Source organism: Drosophila obscura, unplaced genomic scaffold (genome assembly GCF_018151105.1).
Source record: "Drosophila obscura isolate BZ-5 IFL unplaced genomic scaffold, ASM1815110v1 contig_187, whole genome shotgun sequence".
In the NCBI taxonomy this organism is placed as follows: Eukaryota; Metazoa; Arthropoda; class Insecta; order Diptera; family Drosophilidae; genus Drosophila; species Drosophila obscura.
In genome coordinates this window covers 147,070-166,584 of record NW_024542775.1, presented here as the reverse complement: position 1 = coordinate 166,584, position 19,515 = coordinate 147,070, and the positions used below count along the sequence as shown (strand labels likewise).

General features: G+C 41.4%; 2 protein-coding genes across 3 annotated transcripts; both read left to right on the top strand.

Annotated features, from left to right (window-relative positions):
• The first annotated feature begins 2,620 nt into the window (after window positions 1-2,620).
• Window positions 2,621-5,648, top strand: LOC111070752 (polycomb protein PHO). Of its 2 annotated transcripts, none has more exons than XM_022361578.2 (7): window positions 2,621-2,899; window positions 3,253-3,526; window positions 3,617-3,788; window positions 3,915-4,702; window positions 4,759-5,041; window positions 5,109-5,228; window positions 5,301-5,648. In XM_022361578.2, the coding sequence occupies exons 2-7, from the start codon at window positions 3,409-3,411 to the stop codon at window positions 5,440-5,442; spliced, it is 1,623 nt and encodes a 540-aa protein (XP_022217270.1). In that variant the 5' UTR covers window positions 2,621-2,899; window positions 3,253-3,408; the 3' UTR covers window positions 5,443-5,648. The 2 variants fall into 2 exon arrangements, with proteins under 2 accessions (XP_022217270.1, XP_022217271.1); XM_022361579.2 differs by lacking the exon at window positions 2,621-2,899 and adding an exon at window positions 3,085-3,151.
• Window positions 5,649-18,010: 12,362 nt separating this feature from the next.
• On the top strand, window positions 18,011-19,013 carry LOC111070753 (ADP-ribosylation factor 2). The gene is made up of 4 exons (XM_022361581.2): window positions 18,011-18,187; window positions 18,328-18,590; window positions 18,653-18,778; window positions 18,835-19,013. Exons 1-4 carry the CDS (start codon window positions 18,121-18,123, stop codon window positions 18,919-18,921), a joined length of 543 nt encoding a protein of 180 aa, XP_022217273.1. The 5' UTR covers window positions 18,011-18,120; the 3' UTR covers window positions 18,922-19,013.
• The last annotated feature ends 502 nt before the right edge of the window (window positions 19,014-19,515 follow it).

Genomic DNA, 19,515 nt, shown 5'->3' with positions numbered 1-19,515 from the left:
GTTAAAGAGAGTCCTGCAGTCTTTCCGGTACCCTCTTTGTTTAGACCACCAGGGAGGTTTCTTTTTCACTCTTGGTTTGGTTGAGGGGCAAGCTGCCACGAAGGACTTATTGCAAGCTTCCGTGAAACTGTCTACAAGACGATTAAGATGTGTGTCCGGACATTTTGGTGCTAGGGGGGGGGGAGTATACACTATAAATATCCCAGTTGGCTTTCCTGGGGTTAATATAGTTAGTAGGTTTATTGCTTTCGAGAGATAGGACTGTCTCGATATACATGTGGTCGGAGAAGGAGTGGTCCCCTAGGACTCTCCAACTCTTTATTATGTCTGACAGTTTGTGAGACAATAGAGTGAGGTCAATAACCTCTTGACGGTTTTTTTATAATGAATGTGGGGTCGTTACGCCGATTACCAATAACTAGGTTGGAGTTTAGGATGAAGCTGAAAAGTGACTCACCCCTTACATTTGTATTCGAGCTCCCCCATTGGATGTGGTGAGCGTTGGCATCGCAGCCTATTATTAGGCCTGTATCCGACCTTTCGCTGTCGCTGGCTACCTTGCGAACGAGGTCACTGGGAGGATCACTTTCCTCGTGAGCCATTTAGGACGACACCAGGTTCAGGCGTGTCCCCTGTAGCTCTAGGCTAGCCGCCGTGTTGTCGCCATTGCTAAAATTGTGGAGCAGAAAGATATTTAGGTGCTTTCTTGCTAGAATACAAACTGAATACCTTCAGTTTGGGTTACAATCAGCTTGTAGTCCTTCGTCGCTAATCCACAGACCTTGCCTCCTACCACCCAAGGCTCTTGGATTGGGACTATATCCCCTCCGCCCGCTTCTAAGCGGAGTATTAGGGCAGCATCCGCTTCATGCTGCTTTACAGTGGTGGAGATTTATCTGCAGAAGCCTCAGAGACTTCATTAGAGTTGTTCTCCACCACTGTTATGTCGGCGTCAGAGTCGTCGAGAATTTCGTCACGACACAACGCCTCAAAATCGAGCATCAGCTCCGTCTCCGAGGAGTAGCTCTCCAGAGCGGGCTCCGGGTCTACGTCGGGTGCCTCGATCTCCGAGGCAACGTCCTGCTCAACTGGGTTGTTGACAGGACGCGCCTCGGCCGCTGCATCCGACTTGTAGACCTTGATGGTCACCGAGCTGAACCCGAAGTTGAGCTCTCCCTTGGCTGCTTCGATCGGGGCTAATGACTCCTTATTTAGGATTATCACTGCCTGGTTAGTGGGGCCTTTTGATGCCTCAACTTTGACCACCTTCCAGTCTGAGGTTGGCAGTGCTGGGTTGCATCTCTTCAACATCCTGAGGATCCGTTCGGGCTCCTTAAAAGTGGCCGGCACCCATATACGAGCCCTTGGTCTGCTGGGCACCTCGCTTCAGTCAACAGCGACGAGCTTCGCCCCAGCGTAGACTTCTCCGATTTGCGCCACCTCAGCTTTGTATAGCTTTACGGAGCGCTCATCCTCGCAGGCTACCACCTTGATGCTCCCCTGGAACCATTCCATGTCTTTGCAGACTGGGGGTGGCCCGGGATCCTTCTCGAGAAGCTCGAAGCAGCGGTCGGCCAGTGCCGCTTCCACCCACTTCCATTGGCTTCTGGGTATTTGCCGTTGTCGAGAACGCCTATCAGAGTCCTCTCCTTGGCAATCTGCGCGAAGGATACGTTTGGTAGCACTCTGGAGCGCTTCGCGGCAGGTCCGGGCGTATCTTGCGAGCGCTGCCTTTTCGGTTGTGCAGCCACCTTCTGTGGCTCCACACTGAAGTTGGGCAGCACCGCCTAGGCCCATTCCACCTTTTTCAGACAGTCTGCTGTTGACCTGACTTCTGTGCTGGCGTTCTGCCGACCGAGTATGTGCCCAGCACTCCTCTTTTCGGCATAACTAAATTTTTTGGCTTGGACACTGGTTGATGGCAAGCCATCACCCGCAGTTTCACCGGAAGGTTGGGCAGCCGCAATATTGCTTAGCTGCCCTTCCATGGTATCAGTTTTGGGTGTTGGCTTTCCACCCATCCCAGATTTGGGATGGGACCCAACCGGGTTCATACCCGGTTCCACCGTGCAGGTCTTTCCTGCATCTGAGCGGATCGGGCCAGGCCTTTGGGCCGCTGCCTTCTCCCGCTTGGGATTTCTCCCAGCCGGCGTTTGGGGAGTGCCTTTCTCTTTTTTGTTTTCGTGTTTATTAGTATTTACGTATTTATCCATATGATTCCCACAAGCTGCAGAGAAGGGGAACGGTCCACCCCGGCAGAGCTCCACTTTACCCGGGTAAGGCATAATTAGAACAGGGAGCTGCCAAGTCCCTGAGCTCTCCGTTCACGACTGGGCTAGTTTTTGTACCGGGCCCCCAGCCAGCCTGACCGCAACCTGCGACCCGTCCGGCGGCCTCAGCTGGGCCCCCTCTGAGCCACCTCAAGGCCCAATAGGATCATCGGATTTGCCAGGTTTAAAATGTTAAAATTTTTATATGGAACAGATTTTCACCTATATATTAGTTTTTAAATTGTTACATGAGTACCCTGAATATTTTTTTGTTTACATACATTAATTTTTGGATAAGGTAATTTTATTGGCTTATGAGCAAGTAACGTGACATTTTTTTAATTTTGTTGTTGAATTAATTGTAATATTGATGAAATGGTTTTTTATATATACACTTTGCGTAAAAAATGTGATTTCTTAACATCTATGAACAGAAGTTCATCTCTAGAATTGTAAAGTTACATTTTGGAAAGTGGTCGCCTGCTATCGGTTATATGTACATGGCTTTTAGTTTTCAGTATTTTTGTCCACAAATAAATTAAAGGAAACATATTTTGAAACTAAAATTGTTAAGTGCATAAGAAAGCAGACTATTCACACAAAAATGGTTACATATATTTAAGTGTTAAGTATGTGTGCACCCAAAATAAAAAAGTGTATTTAAATTGGTGTGGCCTTGTTTATTTTTTCTTAATTTCATTGTCCTATTAAGACTGTTTTACTTATTACTATTTTGCGTCTAATTTGGTAAAGTACTAAACTGAGGCCAAACATTTCCTTTTTTTTAATCGATAACTTCATTAAAAACATCCGTGTAAGCTAATTCTTTGTCGATATAGTTGTGTTGTTTACACATGCCTTGTTGGAACGTACATACATATGTATGTACACAAACACTCTAAAGCCCTTACGTTATTTAGATTTTATATTTAAGCACTTGGGTTGGCCACGAAAGCTTTAAATTTATCAGGACACTTTTCAGATCCGGATCCTTACATAGCTACATTTCGGAAATTAGCTCAGGGAATTAAACTCAGGAAATTCAATAAGATACATAATTACCTAACACATACATATTCCTACTTTGGTACATGTGAGAAATGATTTGGTACGTCCTGTGAAGTACAAAAAGGGTATAATGGATACAAACTTCGTTGACATGGCATACGAACGTTATGGAATACTAGTCCAAAATGAGCAATATGATGAAGACATAACAAAGCCGGATGATATTCAAAAAATTAATATTAACAATGGTGAGTTGTACACGGTTTTTTCTTCTAATTTGTACTTACATATGCACAATTCACATGTATATACATATATGTTTTTTTTTTTTTTTCAAGCCATTTTTATTCCGGACGGCATTTCCAGCAGCGGTCAAATAAATTCACAAAGAAATAAAATGTTTGATTCGTTCCTTCAGTCCGAAACTCAATATACTGAAAACATAATGAATGCAAATATGCATGGAAAACAATTACTGAAAGCATCGGAGAACGTTTGCCCATCTAAAATGTAAGCCAAATCATTCCAACAGTACAAAATTTACAAATGTATATATGTACATACATACAATATATAAAAATGTGTGTTCTCTTGCGTAAATTGTTTCTAACAGGTTTTTTTTTTATTTATTCGTAGAAAGAAGAATGCCAAGAACTATTTGACAAACTTTGAAATGGCGAACAGTTTTAAGAACATCGATTGCTCCGAACAGCACGAAATTTCAAAGGCGTTGGTGAATTGCCTTCAAGACAATGTAAGAGAAATAAAAGAGTCTGGTATTGGAGACCGCATTACTGAAACTTCCGATACAATTGGGATAACATCATCTGGAAAGTCGAGACGCTGGGAACAAAAACTGGTTCAAATTAAAACTATGGAAGGGGAATTCAGTGTAACTATGTGGGCATCTGGAACATCCGACGACGAATACTCTGGGTCGGAGCAAAATATTGGCGAAACAGAATTTTTGAAAGAAACACATAGCACATCAGATGGCGCAATGGTCATTTCACAAAGCCATGAAACAGAATCAGAATTTGGACAGGAGGAAACCCTGTTGCGGCAACAGATTTTGTTTCATCAAGAATTGCAAATGCAGCAACAATTAAACGTCGTTCCGTTAACGGGACAGTTACCAAAGGAGAAAAAGCTTCTTGCGCAAACAAAGAATTCTTCCAACAAAAACCTCACAAAATCAATGTCCAGTTGTGAAACTCAATCTTTACTAACTAATTCCATTACAAATGTACAGGCTATAAATCGGTCTGAAGCTATTACAATTGAAAATCAGAGATTATTAGATAATGATAATGACTGTGACTCACAGACAGCAGGAACACTGCCATTTAGTCTTGTTCTCCAAGGAAGCTTACAATCAGATAGCTCGTCAACTCCGCCCCAACTAGCATACAATGAAAACCTGGGTAAAGACCAATATACGCCAATATTCCAACATGAAAATTATGAATTATTTTTTTAGGAGCTTCAGTTACAACCAATGATGTGGACTTAGTGGCTTATCCAAACGATAAAAAAATAGCATGCCCCCATAAAGGATGTCATAAAAATTTCAGAGACTCGTCTGCAATGCGCAAACATTTACATACGCATGGTCCTCGTGTGCATGTTTGTGCAGAGTGCGGAAAAGCTTTCGTAGAAAGTTCTAAACTAAAAAGACACCAGCTCGTTCACACCGGAGAAAAACCATTTCAGTGTACCTTCGAAGGATGTGGGAAACGTTTTTCACTCGATTTTAACTTAAGGTTATTAATACCAAAAAGATTTTTTAAAATAATAGTAATGTAATAAAAACATTTAAAAATTTTTTAGGACACACGTAAGAATACACACCGGAGACAGGCCATTTGTTTGCCCCTTTGATTCCTGCAATAAAAAATTTGCTCAGTCCACAAATTTAAAATCACACATATTGACTCACGCAAAAGCGAAGTAAGTGCCTTTTTAAATTTAAATATAAATGTCAGTGGAAAATATACATCTAACGAAATTCTTATATTTTAGGAGGAACACAAGTACTATGCGCCACAGTACTTGTTCGAACAACGATTCAAATAGTCCTAGTGATGAAACAAATTATATTAAAGTAGAATTGCGAGATAATGTTTCAGAAAACAATGTTCCCTTTGTAGTGTATGCAGACTGACAAGTTTGTACTATGTAACATGTATATTTAAGATTATGTTTATAATTTAGAATGTAAGAATCTTCAACAAACGTCGTACATGAAGTACGTGTTTTTAACAACCCTAAGAAATGTATAAAGAAAATTATATGTATACAAATTTCGTGTCATGGTGCTTGAGATTAAACTCGTCCCAAACGGCTCGACCGATTTTTATGAAATTTTTGTCGTATATTAAGTAGGTCTACGCATACGTCGCATGGTATTTTTGATATTTTGAATACCACTTATTTACTCATAATCGCGATTTTAGTTTTTTTTAATCAAGTAGTGCTTTGATTTAGCTGTCAGTGTGTTTTTTTTTTACATAATCTGATATTTTCTGTTTTTGTTGTCAGTTGTCAGTGTGTTTTGCGACTTAATCTCGATCTAATATTTGTCTGTTTTTTTGTGAATTCGGTTCATTTGTGTGTTAGAGTGAACAATGCCAGCAAGACGCAAGGGGGCACATTTGCACCGTCGAAAAAATAATGTAACATTAATGCGACATAGTACATAGTGCGACTTCGAAGAAAATAATTGCATGAATATTTATCAGTAGAGGTACGAAATGTACAAAGACAATTGGAACGGAGAGGTGGGCGCCGCTACATAATTGACAATATTAGAGAAAATTACGGAAAACGCCAACAAGTACATAGAGCATTTACATCCGCTTCGTTCCTTCGTTTCGCATTCGCAAACTAGCCAGATATTGAATATTCCGCACATCAAAATGTGTTGATTTGTGCTATGGACAAAGAATGTACCTATTGTCACGCGCTCAAATATAAACATGAGTCAAATTGTATGATGAAAGCATAAAGAAAAGTGCAACTACTACAAATTGAGACTCCACCGGAACCATTGAATAACTTGCTCATCGACACGGATTCAGATTCAAACATCTTCCTGAGGACCATTCGAAAATTCATGCATCTAAATGACATTGTTCGGAGCAACAGAAACAGTCAACAATACAGCGGAGAATGATCTATAATACAATTCCAATCGCGTAAACCGCAACGTACATCTGTTGCGGTTACCATAGCCAAAGACAATATAAGAATAAGATACATAGCGCCATACGAAATTTTTGCACACGAATTTTGCAGGCTGGCTTTAGAGCTGGCTCCAGGCTCTCTTGAAATTTTTTAGTAGCGCTGTCGAAATATACACTTAATAAGTGCAAGTTAATTTTGCAAGACGCCACTATTAAAAAACTCTTATATTGTATATCCCTCCAATGATAATTTCTTTTAACATGGTATGTATATTCGATAATAATGATCGGATATACTTATATAAAAATACATAATATATTTAATGCATGCCTTCACATTGGAGTAATTATCATTAGGGTATTCAGCGTGCGACGTATTCAACGACGGTAAATAAATTCGTTTCTCAACTCATAAAAAGGGTTTCGTCTCGAATATCGTCCGCTTCGCACAAGTACGCACCCCTACGCACTTGCTGGTTCTGTGTGTACTCACACATGCAAGCGGATTCTATTTTTAGATTCGTACGCTCTGAAATTTGTGCGAGCGAGATGTCGCGAATTTCGTCGCATGACGAAAAATTGGCTTACATATGGCAATTGAAATGTATGAGCGTTACGCATCTTATACTTATATTGTCTTTGAAATAGCCTTAACTTGTCGATAACCAGGCGCATATTTAGAGAGTTGGACGAACTACTTAATCAGCACAATTAATTATTGCAATTATTCAACCACCAAGTCTTTAATTAGATTCATTACAAAACAACAAATTTTCAGTCCAAATTAAAAAAATTCTGGATGTATTAGTTCTAAATTCGAGATTTGATTCATCAATTGAGTTATACTATGCCTCCTATTAGACGATCAAACATTGGACGACGTATACGTCGTGAACAGAGTAATCGGAATGTCCTTATTAATTTAATAGCCTATTCCCACAGGCGACCATCCATCATCCATTTCGGGAATGGTCCGTAAGATTTTGCCGTTCATATTTCGCAGAAAAAAAAAACGACGAAACATCTGATATGTCAGAATTATATCAGGCACAAAAGCTCTGTTTGTGGACTATCCTCTGGGAATTCTTTTATGAATGCTCTGCAAAACTCATGCAGGATATTGCACACGCTATTGACTGACAGCCTTTCGACTGTTCTGTACTTAAAAAAGACCTCAAAGTCGATACAAAATACAATTACAATTACGATACAATTACTTGTTAGGTACATCTTTCACCCAAAATATTAGATTGTGCAAGAATATATTTTGGTGCTGAATCACAATCACAACCATTTCAATATTATTAATATACATTTAAATTATAAAAGTAATTTTCCGTCGCACCAAATTTTGTGCATCAGCTATTTTTCATGGATGGTGGATGGTGCCAGTGGGAATCGGAGTTTCACATCTGTCAAAAATTCCCACCGTTCCTCATAGATGTGCTGTGTGGAACGTGAAGACGTACCTGTTGAGCTACTGAGCTTCTTCAGTAGCGTTGTATTGCGATATTATTAAAAAGGCGATGATTGTTCAGTTAATGTATTCACAGTTTATTGTACTTAAGTTAATATATATGTTTTATCCAAAACTAGCGAAAGGTGTGCGGATTTGATAACGAGAGTTAACGATGGGTCGATTGAAGACGCGGGGGCCGGTTCAAGACTGTTGAAGTTGTTAGATTTATGTAAGGTTTAGTTTAGAACTATGTGGCAGGCAGGTCACTGTGCCAAACAGCAAAACGTTTAACTACGGAGATGATCGAATCTGAAGTGTCTTCTGCTTTCTCTGACGAGCCTCCACCACAGCGGCTGTCGAACGCCGACAGAGAGCAAAGCACCAGACAGAGCATAAGCAAAGCAAACAAAACAGTAATAAAGAGAGACGTTACTTTTAAGAGATGTTACATATGGTCTCTTTGCTCATTGTGCTGCCATGGGCCGGCGCTTAGCCGAACATACTCCCCCCGTTGAAGAGCGCGGATCTTTAACGTCCTTATTTTGCAGCACTGTTGTTGTCTTCAGCACCGTCTTCAGTACCGCTACTCCGGACTTTATTTCTGACCCTATGCTGGGTCGAGCGAGGGGCCACTTCAGATGAGCTACCTGAAAATAGAGAAGCAAAAAGTGGAGCTGCCTTGAGAGACGGAGAAACCTCTCCTGCAACTATCCATCCCAGTTTGGTCTCCTGAAGACGTGGCAGTCCAGTTCCCAACTTGATATTGCCAGGGCATAGAAGCTCGAAGAACAGAGCCGCTCCAATCAGAATATCAACTGGCTGGGGCTGGTGAAACTTCTGATCCGCCAGAGGTATGTTGGAGGGCATGTTCCAGCGATTAATGTCGTGGATACCGTTGGGTTGGTTACCCGTAATGGTTGGAGCAATAAGTGCCGTAATGGTCGCGGCATAGTTGGACGCGTATGATTCCAGTTGGATATCGACGCAGCATCCTTCGGATATGGCACACGAATCGCCTAGACCAGAAACGGAAACTTCCGACTCTTTCTTCTGTAGCTGCAACTGTTGAGCCAGACGAGAAGTGACGAAATGCACCTGCGATCCAGAATCGAGCAGGGCACGGCAAGGAATCAACATCCCGGAGCGACTCCTTACGCTGATTATGGCAGTGGGCAAAATCACAGCGTCCCGTCGATGACTCTGGGCCAAGAGCGACGTGGCTGACGATGTTACGGCATGTTCAGCGACAGAGGGTATCGCGGGAATTCGTAGAGTCGATGTTGATTTGACGAGTTGAGGCAGAATGGCTTGAGAAGTGTAGGACGAAGACTCGGAATGAAGTAGTGTGTTATGCTTAGCACCACATACTCGGCAGGATCGTGACCGACATTCACCTTGCTGATGGCCTGATCGGAGGCAGTTGGTGCATAGGGATAGCTTATTAGCTTCCTGGAGCCGAAGTCGAGGAGAAAGGTTGCTGAATTGAGAACATCGATATATCGAATGTCCGGTGTCGCCGCAGAGCGCGCAGGCAATCGGCTTGAAGGTAGTTGCAACTAGGCAGTGTTTCCGATTGCTATTAGTGTACATTTCCTTAGCGTGCTCCTGAGTCTCCAACCTCTGGCATCTCTGCTCCAGAAAAGCGGTAAATTGCTGGCTTGTGGGTATGCTATCCATTGACGAGCATTCCTCCCACTTGGCTTGTGTGGCGCTGTCCACTTTCTGTAGCAGGATATGTATCAGAATGCAGTCAGCTATCTGGTCCTTTGTCCCCATACTCTGCAAGGCCCGCAGATTGGCATTTACAGTATCTGACAATGACCGGAGCTGGGACACAGACGAGGTCTCAATACGCTGCACACCCAAAATGTCGGTGACATGTGCCTGAAATATTAAACGCTTGTTATTGAATCGTTTATTAAGAAGGTCTAGGGCGATGGGATAGCTGGCGTGGCTGAATTCTAGCGAAGAGATTGTGTCTAGAGCAGGTCCTTTCAGGCAGGATCGTAGGTGCTGCAGCTTCTCCACATTCGTTAGGTCAGAATCCTTGTCAATTATGGAGGCAAACATGCCCCAAAACGCAGCATATTTCGCGTAGCCCCCGCTGAATTCGGGAAGCTTTAATTCCGGCAGGCGAGGCCGACTCTGCACTATGACTGTAGCTGGGGCCTCTCCAACATGATCCGTCCGCATTGTTGAGCATGGGAGCATTGTGGGCTGCCGCTTGTTCAACTCGCGCTTCATACGAATTTCCAGCATGACCACGCATTCGTCAAACTCCTCCCTCAAGGGACTGCCAATCTCATCGAGATCAATCCTCTCCAGGGCATTATGGTGCTCGTTGAACGAAGCGACCACAAACCGAAACGAAACAGCAGCAAGCAAGCAGACCGCAAAGCAGATGACGCGAGAACCGTTTCTGTTGCTTGTGCACATACGACAAACCGAAAAAACCGTGGTTCAAAGCCAATTTATCCAACGAAAATGTTATGTTTTTTGTGATAAAATTTAACAAGTTTATGTTTCTATCACGTCGGGGTCACCAAATGTTGAGCTACTGAGCTTCTTCAGTAGCGTTGTATTGCGATATTATTAAAAAGGCGATGATTGTTCAGTTAATGTATTCACAGTTTATTGTACTTAAGTTAATATATATGTTTTATCCAAAACTAGCGAAAGGTGTGCGGATTTGATAACGAGAGTTAACGATGGGTCGATTGAAGACGCGGGGGCCGGTTCAAGACTGTTGAAGTTGTTAGATTTATGTAAGGTTTAGTTTAGAACTATGTGGCAGGCAGGTCACTGTGCCAAACAGCAAAACGTTTAACTACGGAGATGATCGAATCTGAAGTGTCTTCTGCTTTCTCTGACGAGCCTCCACCACAGCGGCTGTCGAACGCCGACAGAGAGCAAAGCACCAGACAGAGCATAAGCAAAGCAAACAAAACAGTAATAAAGAGAGACGTTACTTTTAAGAGATGTTACATATCTTTGCTCATTGTGCTGCCATGGGCCGGCGCTTAGCCGAACAGTACCCATATGGCACATGTTCGCGCTGCACAATTACCACCTCAAATTCGACCAGTAGACTTACCATTACGCAATAGCCTACCAAGATCTTCGCTGTGTTGATATCGGTTCATTGTCTGTCGTATGTCAGCATTTCAATGCATTGAAGTTTCAATCAAAAACGCCCAGCCAATGCTGCGCTAGTGGGAAGGTAAAATTACCCATTTTGACTCATCCGCCAGAGTCATTGTATTCGTTTCTCTATAAAATTTCTAATATTGAAATTTTAACTAAATTTTTTTTATTATCAATCTGGAGTTCGCCGGGTCCGCTGGTTTTATATATATATTTCTTACAGTATTCCTACAGTATTGCGAATATATATTTCTTGTAGAAGAATCATGGTCGGACCGAGTCAAACTCAGCCTGAGATAGGTCCTCAAAAGTGGCCGCAATATTATCATGCCAAATGTGTACAGAGAGATTTTCCATCTCAGCATTCCACTGCGCATTTCAGAAATGGATTTTGGATGGAAACCATAAGACTAGCTCTGATTAGAAAGAATGCGGTTGGCGAAAGCTGATGAATCCGCTGCTGCAAATGACAGGGTCGCGTCTGGTCTGATCTAGGGGATTTTTAGACTAATATGCTGTTTACATTGGGGCTGCGTCATGCTTCTTTGCGTCTTGCCGGAGACGCAGTTTTTTTTACATAGGTTGCGTCGATCTCTGATTCATGTGCGTCTATTCGATATATTCGATTGCTTTTGCGCTTAACAGCACATTTTTGCACTTTTCTGCCTATCAGCGTAACTATCACCACTAATAACAACAAAAACTTGTCGATCAAATATACAAATTTTGGAGCTAAAAATTTATGATTGTGCAAAAAGGTTAAAATATACATAAAATCAATAAATAAAGTACTTGAAACTGATTGTATTATTATCATACGACATTTTTGTGACCGCCTGATGTCATTAAGGCATTTCACGAAAGTATCGTATGTCAAAAAACCAAAAATTACAGGGGAAGAATTGGAAAATCATGGATATCAAATTAAGTGTGGCCAATAATGGCGCCTTGTTCTAGCAAAGCTAGGATTTCTGAAAAATACAACATTCGAGATTTTTTGCGCAACGCTGCTCCTACCTTAACTGGGGAGCAAACTGGACTCTCTAGCTCTGATTGCAAGCATTTCCCTTAAGGCTATCTCTATTTTTGCAGCTAGTCAGTTGGCAAAGTCTAATGTCACCATTATCACAATCTAGATCAATAAATATTGCAAAGTGCACAAAGCAATAAGTAAAATACAAAATAAAAGCAGAATGAAGAGATCAAAATGTTATCTTTCTTTATTTTTGTGAGTTTTGCGATTTATTGATTGTCATCGCAAAAGCCAATCGAACGGGGATCTGAATCTTCTTGAATTGGAATAGAAGATTAGTTGGAATAATCGGAATTCATGGGATAAGGACTACCTCTCCTTAAATTTGCCCATTGATGATCGTCTCTTGAATCATATTGTTCATCAGTTTCTTGACGGACAACCGCGTACCGTTGCACAATTTCGAATGATTCAGATTCCGCAACAATATTATGATCGATCCCACCTTCAATTCAGTTTAAAAATTCCGTGGGATGGTTTGTCGCTTCATCCTCGTCGGTCACGCTGTCGACGGATTTGTATGAATGCAGCTCTCCAGCGATTTTATCTCGAATAATGGAATTCAAGCGATCGACATCGTTATTTTTCGCTGCTATTATTGCCCGAACACTAATCCAATCATGATTTTTATAATTTTGTGCAGTGCCGGGGAACACTTAACACATCCTCCTTCGACGATGTAAACTCGCAAAAGTTTTACGGGAACGATATTAATCCAGTCGAAAAATCAACAGGAATTTGGCCATTGCCAGGCGCCAGCAGTTGTCAGTAGCCGATGGCTTGTTCTGCAACTCTACTTTCACGTTTGTGGTGAACTCCAACTTCTTGACATGCTGCCACAAAGACGACGATTTCAGGCATGCATTAAGGTTACCGCCTATGCGGATGATCAATAATACTGGTAACAGGTAAATTGCTGCCCACAATCAGTGACCTTCTTGAATCTGCACTGTGCACTACCGACAGCTGGGCACGCCAGAACGGTTTGGGGTCAATCCTCAACAAACAGAACTGGTGCTGTTCTGTTCTCACGAAGATATAAGATACCGAGATTCAAACTACCAGCAATTGGTAGACGACGATAGACGACACTCGAGCTATCGAGCGAAGCCAAGTATTTTGGTGTCATTCTTGACTCCAATCTCTCCTGGAAGAGAAACACAGAGGAAAGGAAGAAAAGCTGCCATTCCCGAGTTTTCTACACCTCTAGGAAGGCTTTTGGACGAACATGGGGCTTACAGCCAAATCCCACCTATCGAACCTCCGTAGAGTCCAACGAACAGCATGCCTCGGGGTCACTGGATCTCTCAAATCTACCCCACAGGCAGCTCTGGACACCATGCTAGGCCTGGAACCAGACCTCCAGTTCTTCAAGCCATCGCCTAATGGTCACGCCACTATACTCCGTGAGGAGGAAAGTGGAACGGCCGGGTGGAGTACTATGTTTCAGAGTTCTCATGGAAAAGAAACTTTAAAGGACACATACCGGACAGGGAGAACGAGCTCTCCATTTTCACCGACGGGTCAAAGAAGGCCGAAGAAACAGGAGATGGAATCTTCTCTGAGGAACTAGCAACCAACATATCCCTAAGACTAACAGACTGGTGCAGTGTATTCCAGGCGGAGATATATGCCTTGTATCGTGCAAGACCACAAGCAGACTCATACGTAATACGGTGGTCGCACTAAACCAGATCAGCGCGCACTCAATCACACTTACGTGGGTTCCGGGTCAAAACGACACCTCGGGCAACGAGAGTGCGGACTAGTGTGGATCGGCTAAGCCAATGGCGGGCACAGTCAGGGACAAACGGAGGCCACTACGAGACATCATCATCACCGAATACTCGGCGGCGCCTTCTACGAAGACCTGGACAGCCTGGCAAACATGCCTCTAGAGAAACGGTGCTCTTTATAGAAGCCACGGGATGGTTCGCGAAACCTTCCTAGGCACCGGACAATATCCCGTGACGAGTGTGGGCATCACAATGGGCAGACTTGCCTCCGAGTGACCTCGACTTCGGTCGAGCAGCCCTATTAACCTAACCTAACCAATGTACGAATTTGATTTGCTGGCGCAGAATCAGTAGCATCGGCGAGCGTTGAGTCCCAATGTGCATCGTTTTCGAGCAAATTCAAACGCTGGCAAGCATCCCGAAAAGCACACACTCCACACTACGCAAGGAAGCGAAGTTTGTAGGGCCTCTTATGTCTACCAAAAGCAAGCGAAGATAGAAGCATTCCGCACGTACGTCATGGATGTAGTCTTCTGATCGTAACTTCGACTGATTAAAACGTTTACTGTCAGTAAAAATTGCACAACGCTTATATAGTTCTATTGCTTAATCTTAAACGAAATAGATCTGAAGGAACTTATGATCTTCGTTTGATGGTGGTAACAAAGCGCCCGCTCGTTGGTGAATCTGAATTTTTTAAAGCAATTTTGAAAAAAAATAAATATGAGAGTTGTTCATGATGATGCCATTACCTTATAGCTCGGATTGTAGCCGGGTTGATCAGCAACTTCGGCTCCAAATGACGTCATTTAAAAACTTTCGTTATATTTTTGTGTATTCGCCAGGAAATGTTTTGATTGGATTGTGCTTCTATAGAGAAACGAATACAATGGCACTGGCGGATGAGTCAAAATGGACAATTTTACCTTTCAACTAGCGCAGCATAGGCCGGGCGTTTCCGATTGAAACTTTAATGCATTGAAATGCTGACATACGACAAAGAATGAACCTATATCAACACAGCGAAGATCTTGGTAGGCTATTGCGTAATGGTAAGTCTACTGGTCGAATTTGAGGTGGTAATTGTGCAGCGCGAACATGTGCAATATGGGTACGTCTTCACGTTCCACACAGCACATCTATGAGGAACGGTGGGAATTTTTGACAGATGTGTAACTCCGATTCCCACTGGCACCATCCACCATCCATGAAAAATAGCTGATGCACAAAATTTGGTGCGGCGGAAAATTACTTTTATAATTTAAATGTATATTAATAATATTGAAATAGTTGTGAATGTGATTCAGCATCAAAATATATTCTTGCACAATCTAATATTACTGGACATGGATGATGATGGATATCTGTTTTGAAATCACTGATGTGTTTGTTTACATTTTCGTAGTGAATTCCGATTTTTTGTTTTGAATGTCAAATATTTATTGTTGCATTTGAAAATGATCGAAAAAATACCACACAGAAACGCGCGAATTAGGAACATCCCATATGGATGGTGGAATAACTGGGAAATTTTTGGAAAGACAAAACCTTACCGATCACTAGACATTTTAGGGTAATCTTTGAAGATGGATTTCTAGCTACCTTCGTTCTAGGTCTCAAAGAGTCCTCTTCAAAAACTCCACCTCTTCACCTGTTAAGGTTTCTTCTGGAGTACCACAGGGCAGCCATCTAGGCCCCCTACTATTCACACACTCTTTATTAATGACCTGCCTTCAATTAAAAAACTCTCGAGTACTCATGTATGCGGATGATGTTAAACTCTGCGTCCAGTATAAGGACATTTCTTTTCACTCTTGCCTGCAATCCGATCTAAATAACTTTCAGTCATGGTGTTGTGCAAATATATTACACCTAAATGCCTCGAAATGCAAAGTAATGACTTTTCATCGCTCCAGCCCCTTTTTGGATCCTTATAGCCTCTGCGGTGGTTCTCTTGAGAGAATTACCTTGGTTGATGATATTGGTATTAAACTAGACCCCAAGTTTAAGTTTTCTGAACACATTTCTACCATGGTAAATAAGGCCATGGGCGTTTTTGGGTTTATAAAGAGGTGGTCAAAGGAATTTGACGACCCCTATATAGCGAAGACTCTCTATATCTCGCTTTTTCGTCCGATTTTAGAGTACGGCTCTTGTGTATGGTGCCCCCAGTACAAAGTACACCAGGACCGTATAGAATCAGTCCAGAAAAACTTTTTACTTTTTGCTCTGTATGGCCTTAACTGGGATGCAGGTGTGAGACTGCCATCTTACCCTCGTAGATTGCTTTTAATAAACCTTCCAACATTAGTTAGTCGTAGAAAAATGCTTGGGGTGATTTGTATGCACAACCTGATCAAGGGTGACGTAGATGGCCCTGACTTGTTGAGCCGCATAAACTTTACGGTTCCTATTATATCTACTAGAAACTTTATTCCTTTGTTCCTTCCGCTTTGTAGATCAAATTATTCCTTGCATGAACCATTTAGGGTCCTATGCTCGGACTTCAATTCCCTCTACCATATAATATCCATTACTAATTCCATTCCTCTTCTTAAATCACTAATACTAACATACCTTTCCCGTATTTAGTTATATTTTTTTAGCTATCTTTGCATGTTTAGCTCTTTGAGTTGTGTTTAGCTCTAATTGTCCTCAAATTTTAGTCTAACACCTATCTTTCCTGCATGCTCCCGATCGGTTCGGTAACACGCGTCGCGCGTCATGCGGCAGCACCCCTCGGTCGGTTGGGCGGGAGGAGGGCTGCGTTTCTGCCTGGGTTCCGCTCGTAACAGGCTTCGGCTTGGTGTCGCATGGGCCACTTGATGGTGCAGTCATTGCATATCAACGTTCAGACAATATTAACGATATGGATGGTGAATGGTGGCCTGTTGGCATTTTGAAAAGACAGTGACAGACAGGAAAATGGGCAAAAACAACAACACAACACACCCCATCAGCTTTTTCAAATTTTTTCTTTTAGAATAAATAACATTTGAAGAAGGAGAAAATATGATTGGATATATTTTTTTGTATTACCATGCGTTATGAATTTTACAGCCATTGCAGGGACCTCGGAAGAATTCCCATGTTTATATGGAGATGGCCCATGTTGGCGGCTGGAATCGAAAATTTAATTCATATATCCCCACCTCGCCGAATTCATTAATTTTTGACTCATTAATTCATTTGTAACAAGATTATTAGCTGGTGCCAAGAAATATGTTGCTGTTGAACGACAGCAAAGACGATTACCAAATTATTTTCCATTCTTTCTTAATAAACAATATCATTTTCCGCAAAAATCTTTGTTATTTTATGCTCATTCAACTGTTTGAATCGGTGTGAATCGGTGTTTCACATCTTTCAAAAATTTCCACCGTTCCCGGCTCAGTGTGCAGAGCCTATTAAAGCCGAGTACTCAGATCCGAAAAAGGACCTCGCGAACAGAATCAGGGTTGATATTCGTATGAAACCGGCAAAAACTGTTTTCTAGGCTCTGTACGGAAGGAAGTACTCAGATCAAAAAACAAAAAGGTCGGTATATACTGGAAAAGTATCAGAAGTATTTGCTTTTTTTTTTTGGTATGTTTCGACCAACCTCGAAAAAGATATCAGTTTGATATCTTTTGCCAGCAAACACGAAGCAAACATTGCAATTAGAGAACAAAAACCCCAAATGAAATATTTTAATAATGAAGACAAATAGAATCTAATTAATGCAGCATATATATAAAGGACAATTTTATGGATATTATATTATATTTTCATTAATTTTCATAAATATAAAACAAATATTGCTTTCAAAATAGTTTGTCTTCACGGTGGTCGGCACGGGAGGCGTCGCCATCTGCTTCTGCTGATAGTCAGACACATTACCTTGCCAATAAAATATTGGGGAGCCCAGGATATGCCTGGGGAAGAGCGGCCCCAGCCGAAGAAGTGCATTTTGTTAACTTTAAACAAAACCAAGCAGCGGTCTGAGCAGTGTAACCGTTCGGAATGCAGTGCACACCTCTGGTCACACCACTGGTCGCTCGAAAAATATATGACATCTGTTTCCTAGCAAACGTTTTTCGATCTGAGTACTAGGCTTTAATATACAAATAGAAAATACCGAATAACTTTTAGTATTTTAAGTAGATGTATATATTTTTTTTTTGACAGTTCACTGCTACACTAATCGAATGAATTGCTTACACGTCAATTGAAATAGAAAAAAGAACGACTTCCTCTTTACTTCTTAGTACAAAATTAATCGCTGCTTCAGCAAAAAATAAACAAGATGGGTTTAACTATATCTAGTCTTTTGACACGTCTTTTTGGAAAAAAGCAAATGCGTATTCTAATGGGTATGTTATAAACGGTGTGAATTGTTTTAGGCGGTGGCTCTATGCTACAAATAGTCATGACAGTCATATATACCATCTAAACTGTGTTTTTATGTGATTTTGGAATAATTATGTGCACTAAACGATGTTTCCGAACGCAGTTGGCTTAGATGCAGCTGGAAAGACGACCATACTTTACAAACTAAAGCTGGGAGAAATTGTGACAACCATTCCTACCATCGGTTTCAATGTAGAAACCGTGGAATATAAAAACATATGTTTTACTGTTTGGGATGTTGGTGGTCAAGATAAAATTCGACCTTTGTGGCGCCATTACTTTCAAAATACGCAGGGTTTAATTTTTGTTGTGGACTCGAACGACCGTGATCGCATCAATGAAGCTGAAAAGGAACTTCAGAATATGGTATTTACGTATCCTTATAAAATGTTCAATAGTTTTATACACTAACACTATTTCCATTCTAGCTCCAAGAAGATGAGCTTAAGGATGCTGTGCTGTTAGTTTTTGCTAATAAACAAGATCTACCGAATGCCATGACTGCCGCGGAGCTCACAGACAAGTTGCGGCTGAACCAACTAAGAAACCGCCACGTATATATATTATTTTTTTTTAGCATGTGAATAGTATTAACACTTGTTTTTTCCAGTGGTTTATTCAAGCTACTTGCGCCACACAAGGTCATGGACTATATGAAGGGCTAGATTGGCTCTCGGCTGAATTGGCAAAAAAATAATTGATTGAAGAACCTAAAGTGTAACAAAGGAATTCGTTTTGTCCTACGCTGAAAATTATTGATTAGATCCTTAATAAATATGTATATGTAAATCGGTTTTAAATTCTAGAACAAGATAGTTATGTTGGGTTTGTGCAAAAGAACGCTACAATAGTGGCAAGGGAATATTAATGGGAGATTATTTGCAATACACCTGGTTTCCCCTTTTTTTTTACTGGCAGTAGTAAGACAGGCTCAGTAGTCTCTCAAGTGAAACCTATACAAATTTAAATATTTTACTTACTTAAATTGTATATGTCCGTCGGGTTGTTTGTTTAATGGTTTGTTTCTATCCAGCGAGACTCTGTTCTCTTTTGAACAAACATTCAAATCCGGCCAAAACTGAAGATAAAAGAACATACTATATATGTATTATCCGACATCAGACACTACAATTTTGAATTAATTTTTGTAAAGATAAGTAATTGGAAAACTGTTCGTTTTGACTGTTTCACAGAACACATAAATTTAATTCATACAAGCAAGCTCTGGTTATACCCGTGCTCAAAAAAGAGTTAAGGGGTATATTAGATTTGTGGTAAAAGTGGATGTGTG

Bases quoted from the DNA above. Each gene is read 5' to 3' on its own strand.
- LOC111070753 (XM_022361581.2), top strand. From the start codon at position 18,121: ATGGGTTTAACTATATCTAGTCTTTTGACACGTCTTTTTGGAAAAAAG. The intron at 18,188-18,327 runs GTATGTTATAAA...TTCCGAACGCAG, and splicing joins GCAAATGCGTATTCTAATGG to TTGGCTTAGATGCAGCTGGA. The intron at 18,779-18,834 runs GTATATATATTA...TGTTTTTTCCAG, and splicing joins ACCAACTAAGAAACCGCCAC to TGGTTTATTCAAGCTACTTG.
- LOC111070752 (XM_022361578.2), top strand. From the start codon at position 3,409: ATGGATACAAACTTCGTTGACATGGCATACGAACGTTATGGAATACTA. The intron at 3,789-3,914 runs GTAAGCCAAATC...ATTTATTCGTAG, and splicing joins AACGTTTGCCCATCTAAAAT to AAAGAAGAATGCCAAGAACT. The intron at 4,703-4,758 runs GTAAAGACCAAT...TTATTTTTTTAG, and splicing joins AGCATACAATGAAAACCTGG to GAGCTTCAGTTACAACCAAT.